General features: G+C 33.7%; 1 protein-coding gene across 4 annotated transcripts in view; it reads right to left on the reverse strand.

Moving 5' to 3' along the window:
* GSTCD (glutathione S-transferase C-terminal domain containing) overlaps positions 1 to 14,405 on the reverse strand; it is a 221,174-nt gene that overhangs the window by 32,366 nt on the left and 174,403 nt on the right. For all 4 annotated transcript variants that reach the window (XR_012476903.1, XM_074228759.1, XM_074228758.1 and 1 more), the window contains exons 7-8: positions 9,032 to 9,076; positions 7,635 to 7,763 (exon numbers count right to left, since the gene is read on the reverse strand). Coding sequence is in view for 3 of the 4 variants with exons in the window: in XM_074228759.1 (XP_074084860.1) it covers positions 7,635 to 7,763; positions 9,032 to 9,076 (174 nt within the window). In the remaining variant the exon portion in view is untranslated. The remainder of the gene's footprint in view (positions 1 to 7,634; positions 7,764 to 9,031; positions 9,077 to 14,405) is intronic.

Here is a 14,405-nt window from a genome sequence, read left to right on the forward strand (position 1 = left end):
GTCCAATGATCACCTCCTGAAAAGAGATCCCTGAATGAAAACTCCAAGAATATTACAACCAAATTTCAAAGCTCTCATATTTAAAAGAAAAAATTCCAGTCAGCAGAAAGAACCATTCAAATATTATGGCACTACCATCAGGAACACATATTCCATGTTAAAGGGGTAGAGGGCTTGGAATATGATATACAAAAAGTAACCCATTCAGTAAAACTGAGTATAGTACTTCACAAAGAAAAAAATGAATATTTAATAAGATAGAGGACTTAAAAGCATTTCTAAAGAAAGGATTAGAGTTGAATAGCAAATTAGATATTCAAACACAAGACCCAAGAGAAACACAAAAAGGTAAAAATGAAAGACAAGTCATAAGGAATGCAACAAAATTAAACTGCTTACTAGATAGGAAATGACATGTGTAACTATTAAGAACTTTATCACTATTAGGGCTGTTAGATGGACTCTAACAGATCAACTACATTTAGGGCTGTTAGATAGACTCCAATAGACTAACTAATTCTACCTAATAGACGGCATGAGTGTAAACTGATTATGTTGGAATGATGTAAAAAAAATGAAAAAGAGAGATGCACTGGAAAAAAGGAGAAGGGAGAGGAAGAAGGAGGGAAAATTATCTCACATAAAAGATCTACCATTTATCAAATGATAAATGTCAAGGGATTTGAACAGGTAGTATTGAGAAGAGGAAATCAAAGCTATTTATAGTCAGATTTTTTTATAGTCAGATTTTTAAAAATGATCTAAATCATTACTGATTAGAGGAAGCAAATTAAAACAAGTCTGAGGTATACTCCCACTAATACTGGAGGGGATGAAGGAAAATAGGGACATTAATGAACTACTGGTAGAATTGTGAACTGGTTCAACAATTTTAGGAAACAATCTGGAACTATGCCCAAATAGTTATAAAACTTTGATATATATCTTTGACCTGGCAAAATCACTACTAGGTCTATATCCTAAAAAGATGAAAGAAAAAGGACTTATGTGTGCAAAAATATATACCTCAGATTATTTTGTAGTGGAAGAGAATTGGAAATTGAGGGATATCCATCAGCAGGGCAAAGACTGAACAAGTTGTGGTAAATGATTGTGATGGAATGGTAATGTTTTATAAGAAATGACGAAGGGGAGTTTTCAAAAAACTTGGAAAGACATATGAACTAATACAAAGTGAAATGAGCAGAATGGAATCACTGTAAACAGTAAAAGCAATATAGTAATGATGATTAACTATGAAAGTTTAGCTACTGTGATCAAAGTGATGATCTAAGACAATTCTGAATTATGAGAATTATGAGAATTCCAGAGAGAATTGATGAACTCTGACTTTCAAATTTAAGTACAACGCTCTCACTTTTTCTCTTTCTCCTCCCTCCCTCCACCCACAACATGGTTAATATGGAAATGTTTTGCATGATTTCCCAGGTATAACAAGTATCATATTGCTTGCTTTTTCAGTGGGCAAAAGAGGGACTGGAGCGAAAGAGAAAATTTGGAACTCATATTAAAAAAAAGTTTTAAAAAAGTTTTAACAAAATCTATTGCCAAGTTACCTAGACTATTAAGTTACCTGAAATCTAGTTTAAGGTGCTGGCTTTTAAAGGTAGTGTTCTTTCCTATGGAACACATTGGTGCTGAAAAAAGGCTGAACAAGAACACAAAGCAAAAAAGAGTTAGATGAACTGATAAAGAATAGAAGGTATTGCCTCATTCATGGATTTGATGCCCGAAAGGAGATATGGGTTTAAAAACATCCCAAGTGACTAAATAATGTCAACCAGGTCTCTACTGATGCCTCCCAACTGTCAAATGGAAAAGGAGGTACAAAAACTCACTAAAAAAATTGTTCCTCAAAAATTAGAATTGGGTAAGTATGGGGACTGATAGATGGTACAATGGATTGAGAGCCAGGCCTGGAGTCAGGAAGATTCATCTTCTTTACTTCAAATCTGGTCTCAGACACTTACTAGCTAGGTGACCATGGATAAGTCACTTAATCCTATGTCTCAGATTCCTCATTTGTAAAATGAACTGGAGAAGGAAATAGCATCTTTGTACAAAAAAATCCAAAAGGGGTCATGAAGAGTTGGACACAACTGGAAAATGATTAAAGAGCAACAACAATCTAGTATAACATTTTCCTTTCCAAGAAAGAGTGTGCCTGCAAAATGAACATAAAATGAATAGAAGCATAAGGAAAAACGCTCAAATCATATTTAAAGAATGTAGATGATGCTTCTTTAGAATGTAAAAAAATTACTACCTTAAGTTTGTAAAAGTTATTTTATTTAAACTGATTAAATATGAGCACAAAGAAACAGTTGTCAGGAACAAAAAAATGTTAAGTTGGACCTCTCTGAAGACTACAGAGTGGCTGAAACTATGAGGTACTCTGTTTCCTCCCAGCCATCTTAATTTATCTTTTTTTAAAAGACAGAATATATGTCAACATTTTAAAAAAATCATATGGGGCGGCTAGGTGGTGCAGTGGATAGAGCACCGACCCTGGAGTCAGGAGTACCTGATTTCAAATCTGGCCTCAGACAATAATTACCTAGCTGTGTGGCCTTGGGAAAGCCACTTAACCCCATTTACCTTGCAAAAACCTAAAAAAAAAATTGTATAGTTGAATACTCTGAAGTCTTTTAAAAGACTTCAATTTGGTCAAGAATCAGAACTCTGTAACAGGACTTGATGGGTTTTATCATTTGCTAAGAAAGGCAGTTATCTTCCTCAAACCTGTAAGATTTTTAACATTTCTTATGGGTTCACTAATGACAGCCACCATATTAAGCTCTAGGGATACAGAAAGAAAGCAAACTCCAGACTGCTGATTTCAGAGGGGAGACCTGACAGTCTTCAGGGATTCATCAGTGAATCCCAGGAGGCTCCAATTGAAATCACTTAAAATGGACAAGAGTGAAACCAAAAGCCAGCTGCCCAAGGCTTCCTCTGGGAGGGTCCTGAGACCTCCCTCTGAAATATTAGAGCTCCTGGCACAAGAGTTGAGAGTTATCTTTCTGCCACTTTCTGCACCCACTCTCCTCAAAGATTGTGATGGGCATTTCCTTAATTCTAGACTAGTCCACCTGTTGATTCTCTCCATTTGACCCTGTCTAGCTCTTGTTTATACACACAGTATTTTTGCAGACACCCCCCAGACTGTGAGTTTATCAGTCAGGGACTGTCTTTCACTTTTCTTTGTATCCCCAGTCTTGGCACAGGTAGTGCTTAATCAATGTTTACTGACTGAATTGTGATCTAATTATCCTCCTTGAATTTGTTTTAATATGTCTGCTTTTATGACATTATTGGGTTTTTTTCCCCTTTTTGCTAAGGAAATCCATAATGTTTGAGATCTTAAATGCCATCACCATGAATGTCTGGTTTTGTTTAATGAAGTGAAAAGCAGGATGATCACAATGACTGATCAAGCTAGAGGGGTACTTTGTGGCAGGCAGCCCCTCTCTAGCAAGCCAGTTCTGCCAGTATAGGGTAGGGTGGAGTAATCAGGTCAGCCAATAGAGCCATTAAGTATCGAGGGATGAAGTGCCCACCCTACACAAGCTAGCCTAGTGACAATTTATTTATTTTTTAAAATTTTCATCCATTTGTACATGTATATTTCCAAGTTACAAAATTCCCTTCCATCCTTCCTTCCCACACTTCTCTCCTCAGTAGGGAACAGTCAGGTTAGCATTTTACATACATATTTTGTTAAACATATTTACAAATTAATGATTTTTGGCATGAGGAATTAGGATTAAGGGAAAAAGATACATAAGAGATAACTTTATAAAGTGTTCATCAGATTCGATAGGGGTGGTTTTTTTTTTTTGTGTTTTTTGTTTTGTTTTGATTTTCTTCCTTGGGGATAACATAGACTATTACCAGTCTAATACAGCTCTCTGGACAGTCGAGAGCAGTTGCTTCCGTCAAGGTTGTTCAACTCATAATGTTGTTGATGTTCTCTTGGTTTCTACATCTCCTAAAGTGATATCAGATAACACAAAAGAAAGAGTCTGGGATATTTTAAAATCCAAAATTTTTAAATATTTTTAAATCAAATATTTTATATTTTAAATATTTTAAAATCAAATACTTAAATCATAACTCCATAACATGATTTGATGGGTTTTCATTATCATTTGATAAGAAAGGCAGTTATTTTCCTCAAACCTGTAAGAGTTTTACACCAAAAACATTTAGTCTAGGTATGTAGATGCTATAAAAGACAGGACTTGGAGCTAGGTAGACCTGAGCCTTTATCTGTAAAACTTCTAAGGGTTATTGTGCAAATCAAATTAGGTAATACATATAAAATGCTTTGCAAAACTTAGAATATATATAAATGCTAGCTGCTGCTATTATTAATATTATTATTAATAAAAATATCACATTTCATAGTCATACGTAGATCAAAAGAATAACCTAACAGATAAAGCGACCAACACAAGCTACAAGAGTAAATTCTATTCAAACTGGCATCCAGATTAAAACAGGTAATCTAAGAAATTTCATTCTACGAAGGGATATTAATTCCAAATCAGGTTGAGCTTGTACTACTAGTGGTGAGATATCCACTTCCGCAATTCACCTAAGCACTCCAGGTGCCCTCCTTACCTCCATTTCAAACTCAACCAAGACCTTAACAATGTTTTTCTGTAAGCTATCTGGTTGGCATGCTGTGCCTTATAACACCACTGAACCCCCATCCCTCCTTTGCCCTTCACCTCTAATACTGAGAACAAACTTAACCTTCCTAGAAAGGAACCTATGATATTGGTTACATGAAGTTCAAAGCACTGTATAATTTACTGTCTTTTGTGCAAAAGTCAATCAATTCCTCAATAATGCTATTCATTAGTCTTATAACTTTCCAAAATCCCCTTCCCCCTCCCACTTCATTAGATATCTGACCTCCTATTAGAGTATTCCAGTACTTTTCACAGTCCTTACACAAAGTTAAGTGATTAGGGAATTTTTTTCATTCATCTATCGCATAACCTCTGTAATTAAATAGTTACTAGGAAACTTACTGGGGGCAAACATCAAGGAAGCTTGATCAAATGATAATGAAAACCCATCAAGTCCTATTACGGAATTCTGATTTAAGTATCTGATTTTAAAACATTTAGGCAGAAGTCCTCCCAGACTCTTTCTTTTGTGTGCTCAGATATCACTTTAGGAGACGTAGCTGATTTTTTTCATATTGTTTATAAACTGTCACTGAGGATAACCTGTGTGGGGTGGTTCATCCATGGATACTTAGGGATACAGACTACAATAGTAAGTTCTGCTATCAATGAAGTGAAATACTACACAAGTCAGGAGTGTAATGAGGAGTAGGGTGACCACAACCTTCCTGAAGAGCTACCATAGATTTAGATGATTTGAAGTAGACCCTATCCATATATAACCTTCAGTACCCTTCAGAACCCTTCAGTTTAGTGATCTTATTTGATGATCTGATATCAGAGTCAGATCTCTTGAAGATTCTAGCACTAGCAAAGCAATAGAGAAAGAGACAGCATCACTGGAGTTATAATGGTATAGCCTCTTAGATATTAGAATATCATTCTAGAATTTCTGTTTCTGGGAGTTAAAATTTTTTTAATGGTCTTAGCATGTAGTCTTGTCTTCAGATAGGGTAATGGGACTGAGGTCCTTTTAGCTCTGTGATTTTCATTATTGCTGGATATAGGGAACATGCCATTTTTATTTAGGCCTTTGGTGAAATTCTCTATTGCACAGAAATTCTTGCTAAGCAGTATTAAGTTCTAGTTTGTTTTAAATAAGAATATCTAAATGATGCTACATATAAAACATGATCTACTTCAATGTGAAAAGGACTTATGAAAAGAACTTTTTAATTTGCAGTACACTGGTTGAGAATTCTCTATTATGAAGTTTCCTCTTTTCATAAAAAGATGTTTCAGATTTTTATTGTGCACCTCTTGCCCCATACTTTATCATCCTCTCTGCTTCTCTGGCTTTCTGGACATATTCTTCTGTAGCAGGTTAAGGAGGATAAATAGAATGCATGGCTTTGAATTAACTATAACACTGGTTAAGTGAAGTTCAAACTAAGCACCATATAATTTATTCTGTCTTTTGTGCAAAAATAAATGCCATGAAAAGTATTAAATAAACATTGACTCTTTGCATCAGGATCTGGAGATACAAACACAGGCAAAAAAGATAGTACTTACCCTCAAAGAGTATAATACTACTGGGCAGAAAACATGTAATTCATATAGATATGAAATGTTATTACTCTTGGGTCAAAGACACCATCTTAAACTCATACTTAATAAAAATTAATAAAAAATAATATATTTGAACAAAACCATGTCAAGCTTAATTTTCTGAAAAGGTAATTACATTATCCATATAAATAATACTTCTTCAATAGTTCAGCTTATTTGAGTTGATATAGACAAGAAGTTTTGGAGTAATTCATATATAGGCATATACATATCTCTCTATATATACATATATGTTTATATATATACATATATACTCCCCAAATATACATATATACACATAAATTGAGCATGTCTGTATATATATATACATATATACACAAATACTTATCTGTACACACATAAATATTTGCATATAAATATACACAATATACATACAATACATGGTGTATGTTATGCATACACATATATACATGCAACAAGTGTATAAGATACATGTATGTGTATATGTATATATATATATATATATGTATATGCATATAGAGATATATAGATAGAAATGTACATCCATTTGGCACCTCTACATTTCCTTCACTATCATTCATACTACTACTTACACATAGATCATCAATTGGTCATTTGCTCACCAATGAGAAGCAAATGACTCATTTATTGTATTTGCATTGTCAGGGCCTAGTATAATGTCTGGTACATTGTAAGTTTAATCCTAGATGGCTGATTGATTCTTAAGAGACTGAGATGTTCTAGGATTCAGAGCCATTGAGCATTGTAGGTGATTTCTTTCACATTCTGTTTTCCACTGATCCAGAATGCAACTAAAAAACTAGTGGTATTTAAAAAAAAAAGACAGTGCTGGGGAGCAACTTTTTTTTAGTTGTTTTTTGTTTTTTTGTTTTTGCTAGGCAGTGGGGTTAAGTGGCTTGCCCAAGGCCACACTGCTAGGTAATTATTAAGTGTCTGAGGCTGGATTTGAACTTAGGTACTCCTGACTCAAGGGCCGGTGCTTGGGGAGCAACTTTTGATCATTAAAAGCACTGCTGAATTTCCCAAGTATAGTCTAGTCTGCTTTCTTCCTACTATTGAATTTTGGACCCCAGTTCATTATTTATTATTATTTGTCTGTCCTGTATTACTAAATCAGTTTCTAATATGGATCAAAATATGTATTTCCCATTCTTCATGAGAATTAATTTTAAAAAATAAATCTTTTTCTATGAAAAGGCAGCAATTTTCAAGTAAATCAAAGTGAATTTTACATACTATGCATTTTTATAGAGTAATGAACTTGATTTATTTTTACTATATTTATATTATTTTTTAATGTATTATATATAATTTTTCCTTATTTAAAACATCTGATGTTGAAATATCTTAGTAACTTACCCCAATATTAAACTTCCCTGTAAAATAATCCAGATTTGCTTGGATGAACCAAATGTTTTTCAGACCAAGATTATCACTTCTCTTCTTAGCCCGCATTAATGATAACTCTTTGTTTTCAATCAATATCACCTAGAATTCAAAGAGAAAACAATATTATACTAGCTAATAAACATTCTAGCTACAATGTATAATGTCCTTATTATATTTAGATTTAAATGTCATCTATTTCTCTTGAGAATGAGGTATATATACATGTTACAGTGTATCTTTACTATCATCAATCTTTTTATAAACAAAGGAATATGAAAAATCTTAATTACATAATTTTAAAATTGAAGACTTTTTCATTTTACATTACAGTGTTAACAAGAATAGATCCACTACCAGATCAGACACCTCAAAGGTCTGAATGCAAGTGGAACAACCTAAGTGTTTGGAAAGTTTACTTTGCAAGCAGAATGTGCTATCTGCAATCTTGTTCATATTATCTGTTTGGCTATTAAAAATTTCTTCTATTTAAAGAATAAAGGTAAAATGAGCTAATACAGGCTTGAATCCTCATAAAGCCTGAAGATAATCAAATCAAAAGTTTACTATACTTTCTTCTTCGTCCAATTTATCCTAATTATTATTATTGCTATTGCAAGTTTCCAGTAACAACAGAGCTCAGCAAGTTGAGTAAAAGTTCCTGGTTTTACCCCTCCCATTTCTTACAAATCCATCACAAATTCTACTTGATTCTGAATTGTATTTCTTTAATGGTGATATCTGAAAGTCCTTTAGGATTTCAAGTATGATAAATAGGACATTGGAACAGCTATGTGGCACAGTGGATAGGACAAAAGGTCTGGAGTCAGAAGACTCATTTTCAGGAGTTCAAATCTGACCTCTGACCCTTACTACCTGGTGACCCTGGGCAAGTCACAACCTTGTTTACCTCAGTTTTCTCATCTTTAAAATGATTTAGAGAAGGAAATGGCAAACCATTCAAATATCTCTGTGAAGTAAACTCCAACTGGAGTCAAACAGGCCTAAACAACAAGAAGTGAGGTACTGGAGAGGCCACTTGGAAAGTAGATGACTGGTCTTGGGAGTCAAGAAAGCTGAGGTTCAGGTCCCAACTGACATTCACCGACTGTGTGACTGCCAGCAAGCTAAACCCTCAAGTCTAGGGAAACTTCTAAAATGTTAATTTATATATAAGCTGCTGATTTTTATTGGGAGGAGTTGTTTGTTCACTAAGGAACTCAGATGACAGGAATCACCCTTGACTACAAAACAATGGGAATTTTTTTTTGCTTTTTTGCTAATTTTTCTTTATGGAGAATTCCAAAATTCTGAGTCATTGTGGTCTTCAAAGAAAGTTAACCTTTTTTTCACCATTTCTCAAGCTTTACCTGGCACGATGGCAACATATGAGCAAGGACAATTCCAACATGTCCCTATAAAAGATAGAGAGTAAAGAAGTTAATATTTTTCCCTGGGATATTTGAACATTCTGTGATGCCCATCTCCTAAAAAAGGATTGCTTTCTCCTCCCAATTATTTACAATGTGCTTAAACTTAAACAATAAGAGCAAATAATCATACATTTACAAGCATTTACCATGTATCAGCCATGTATCAGACACAAATTTGGATTGCTTATATTTCTTTAAAATTATAATACTACAAATGAAAAGATTTAGTTTTTTCTTTTATGATTTTACTCAAAGTGGTTTATTCCCAGTAAGATAGAGTTATTTTTTGGGTTCTGATAAAGGTCTCATTTCTAAAATACATAGAGGATTGAATCAAATTTGTGTCATTCCTCAACTGATAATTGGTCAAATTATTTAAACAAACGGTTTTCAACTGAAGAAATTAAAGCTGTATATAATCATATGAAAAAATGTTCCAAATCATTACTGATTAGAGAAATGCAAATTAAAAGAACTATGAGGTATCACCTTACATCTATCAGATTGATCACAAAAAGAGTAAATGATTCATGTTGGAGAGGTTGTGGGAGGATTGGGTCACTGATGCATTGTTGGTGACATTGTGAACTAATTTAACCATTCTGGAGAACAATATGGAACTGTATCAAAACAGCAGTTAAACTAATAATGTTTGTCCTTCATTCTCCAAGAGGACCATGACATCAGGAAGGTGATACCATGACTAACAAATGAATTGGATTTGAGTGAGGAGGGGCTGTGTCAAGAGGTAGAGTTATTTTGTGATTTTAGTTTAATGGGCTGCTCCCCACAAAGATTTTCTATAACCATATCAGCAATGAGCTTTTGTCATTTTTAGTTGTTTTTTATGTCAATTGGATGAGTGTGAAGTATGGTGCCTCAAGGCTGTTTGATCTGCATTTCTCTCATAAGTAGTGAGGCTGAGATTTTTTCAAATGATTTTTCAAATTTATTTCTTTCTTATTGATATTTTACTTTATTTTTCCAATTACATATTATGAAAATTTTCAACATCTATTCACAAGCATATTTATGTTACACAATTCTTTTGCCCTCCCTTCCCTACTCCCTCCACTCAGAGACAGTGGTGAACAATCTAGTAAGCATTGTACATGTACATTTGTGTTTAACATGTTTATATATATTAGTCATTTTCTGTATAAGGAATTAGAACCAAAGGAAAAGAAAGACAACCATTGGATAGGAAGGAAAAAAACATAAGGGACATTTTAAAAGGTAAACACAATGTTCATTCGGATTCTATAGTTGTTTTTTTTTTGTCTTGGTTTTTTCCTTCATCTGGATGGCATGGTCCATAAAAGGTCTCCCAGGATTGTCCTACTTCTCTGACCCACTGAGAGGATCAAAGTCGATCAACTCACAATGTTGTTATTAATGTTTATAACAATGTTCTCTGGGTCTACTCCCTTCCCTCAGCATCAGTTCCTCTAATTCTTTCCATGCTTCTCTAGAATCTGACCATTCATGGTTTCTTATAGAACAAGAGTACTCCTTAACATTCATATACCATAACTTGTCCAGTCATTTCCAAATTGATGAGCATCCCCTCAATTTCCAATTCTTTGTACTGAAAAAAGAGTTGCTACAAATATTTTGGATTACATGGGACTTTTCCCATTTTTTTTAATGATTTCTTCTGGATATAGGCCTAGGATGGTACTGCTAGTTTAACTGTGAGGGCAGCTAGGTGGTGCAGTGGATAGCACCCTGGCCTTGGAGTCAATAGGATGGAAGTTGAAATTGGACACTTGATACTCACTAGTTGTGTGACCTTGGGCAAGTCACTTAATCCCGATTGCCTCGCATCCAGAGCCATCTCCAGTTGTCTTGATTTATATCTGGCCACTGGACCCAGATGGCTCTATAGGAGAAAGTGGGACTGGTGACTTAGCACAGCCCCTCCTCACTCAAATCCAATTCATGTGTTAGTCATGGCATCACCCCCCTGATGTCATGGTCCTCTTGGAGAATGAAGGACAAACATTATTAGTATAAGTGCTCTTTGGACATAGTTCCATATTGCTCTCCAAAATGGTTAAATTAGTTCACAACTTCACCAACAATACATCAATGACCCAAACCTCCCACAACCTCTCCAACATTAATCATTTACTCTTTTTGTCATCAATCTGACAGGTGTGAAGTAATACCTCATAGTTCTTTTAATTTTCATTTTTCTAATCAGTAATGATTTGGAACATTTTTTCATATGATTATATACAGCTTTAATTTCTTCATTTGAAAATCATCTGTTTAAATATTTTGACCACTTATCAATTGGGGAATGACATAAATTTGATTCAATTCTCTATGTATTTTAGAAATGAGACCTTTATCAGAACCCAACACTATGAAAATTGTTTCCCAGCTTTCTGTTTTTCTTCTAATCTTGACAGCACTGGTTTTATTACGGTAAAAACTTTTTAATTTAATATTGTCAAAATCATCCATTTTGCAATTTATAATGTACTCTATTTCTTGTGTGGTCATAAATTTCCTCCCTGTTCCATATCGCTGACAGATAGAGTATTTCTTGATCTATTAATTGTTTTATGGTATTGCTGTTTATGTCTAAATCCTGAAACCATTTTGGCCTTATTTTGGTATAGCGTATGAGATGTGGGTCTATACTTAAGTTTTGACATACTGTTTTTCAGTTTTCCTGACAATTTTTGTTAAATAGTGAGTTCTTATCCCAGAAGCATATGTCTGTGAGTTTTCTAAACAATACATTATATAGTCATGATCTATTACACTCTTCCTTAAACAGTACTAGGAATTTTTGATGACTGACACTTTGTAGTATAATTTTAGATCTGGTACAGCTAGGGCCCCTTCTTTTACTTTCTTTTTTCCATCAGTTCCATTGATGTTCTTGACTTTTTGTTGCTCCATAAATATTTTTGCTACTTTTTTTAACTCAGCAAAATAGTTATTTGGTAGTTCCATTGGTATGGAACTAAATAATTTAATTTGGTTAGAGTTGTCATTTTTATTATATTAGTGAAACTTAACCATGAGTAATGTACATTTTTCCAATTGTTCAGATCTGATTTGTGGGAAAAGTGTTTTGAAAATGTGGTCATACAATTTCTGGGTTTGTCTTGGGGGGGGTAGATTTCCAAGTATTTTATGTTGGCTGCAGTTACGTTAAATGGAATTTCTCTTTCTGTCTCTTGTTCTTGGACTTTATTGTTCATAAACAGAAATGCTGATTATTTATGCAGATTGATTATATATCCTGCTACTTTTTTTAATTGTTTCAAATAGATTTAGTTGATTTTTTAGGGTTAAGTATTCCATTATATCATCTGCAATGAGTGAAAGTTTTGTTCCTCACTGCCAATTCTAATTCCTTCAATTTCTTTTTCTGCTCTTTTTGCTAACATTTCTAATGCCCTATGGAATAGTAAAGGTGATAATGAGCATCCTTGTTTCACTCCAGATCTTACTGGAAATGCTCCTAGTTTATCACCATTACTTATAATATTTGTTGATGGATTTAGATAGATACCACTTATTTTAAGGAAATCTTCATTTATTCTTATACTCTCTAGTGCTTTTAAAAGCAATGGATGTTCATTAAAAACAAACTAGATAATTTTGATTACATTAAATTAAAAAGTTTTTGCACAGACAAAACCACTGTAACCAAGATCAAAAGAAATGTAGTAAATTGGGAAACAATTTTTGCAACTAGTATTTCTGACAAAGGACTCATTTATAAAATATACAGAGAACTGAGTCAAATTTTCAAAAAACCAAGCCATTCCCCAATTGACAAATGGTCAAAGGATATGCAAGCAAAGGCAATTTACAGCTGAGGAAATCAAAGCAATCCATAGTCATATGAAAAATTGCTCAAAATCATTACTTATTAGAGAAATGCAAATTGAGCATCTCTGAGATACCACCTCACCTCTCAGACTGGCCAATATGACCAGAAAGGACAATGATCAATGTTGGAAGGGATGTGGGAAATTTGGGACACTAATACATTGTTGATGGAGCTGGGAACTCACCTAACCTTTCTGGAGAACAATTTGGAATTATGCCCAAAAGGGCAACAAAAACATGCATACCCTTTGACCCAGCAATACCACTACTAGGTCTATACCTTGAAGAGATGATAAAAAAAGGGTAAAAAACATTACTTGTACACAAAAATATTCATAGCAGCCCTGTTTAGGGTGGCAAAGAATTTGAAATTAAGTGAATGTCCTTCAACTGGGGAATGGCTTAAACTGTGGTATATGTATGTCATGGAACACTATTGTTCTATTAGAAACCAGGAGGGATGGAAATTCAGGGAAACCTGGAAGGATTTGCATGAACTGATGCTGAATGAGATGAACAGAACCAGAAAAACACTGTACACCCTAAAAGCAACAGGGGGGAGATGATCAACCTTGATGGACTTGCTTATTCCACTAATGTAACAACCAGGGACAATTTTTTGTCTATCTGTAATGGAGAATACCATTTGTATCCAGAGAAAGAATATGGACTTTGAACAAAGTCCAAAGACTACTTCAAATTGGGGAAAAAAGTCATTATCTTGAGGTATCAGTACCATATTCTCTTACTTATTCCCTTATTCATAAAAGGAAATTGGCAGAATTCCTATTTTTATAAAAAAAAAGTTCATGTAGAATTGAAATTGATTGTTCCTTATAAGTTAAATCCATCTTGACCTGGTAACTTGTTCTTAGGGAGTTTATTGATAGCTTCTTTTTCTGAAATGGGATTATATAAGTATTTTATTTCCTCTTCTGTAATCTGGGTAGTTTGTATTTTTGTAAATAGTCATCCATTTCCCTCAGGTTTCATATTTACTGGCATATAGTTGGCAAAATAGCTCCAAATTATCTCTTTAATTTCCTCCTCATTAGTGTGTTAAGTTCATCCTTTTAATTTTTGATACTGGTGATTTGGAATCCTTTGTTTTTAAATAAGATAAACCAAAAATTTATCTATTTTATTGTTTTTTTCATAAAACCAACTCTTAATTTTATTTATTAAATCAATGGATTTCTTGCTTTCAATTTTATTAATCTCTTCTTTGATTTTTCAGAATTTCTAATTTGTTATTTAATTAGGGATCTTTAATTTGTTCTGTTTCTATCTTTTTTAGTTGCATGCCCAATTCATTGATCTCCTCCTATTTTATTCATATAAGCATTTAGAGATAAAAATTTCCCTAAAAACTGTTTTGCTGCATCACATAAATTTTGGCATGATGTCTCATTGTTATCATTTACTTGGATGGAATGACTGATTATTTCCATGA

This window comes from Macrotis lagotis, chromosome 3 (genome assembly GCF_037893015.1).
Source record: "Macrotis lagotis isolate mMagLag1 chromosome 3, bilby.v1.9.chrom.fasta, whole genome shotgun sequence".
NCBI lineage: Eukaryota > Metazoa > Chordata > Mammalia > Peramelemorphia > Peramelidae > Macrotis > Macrotis lagotis.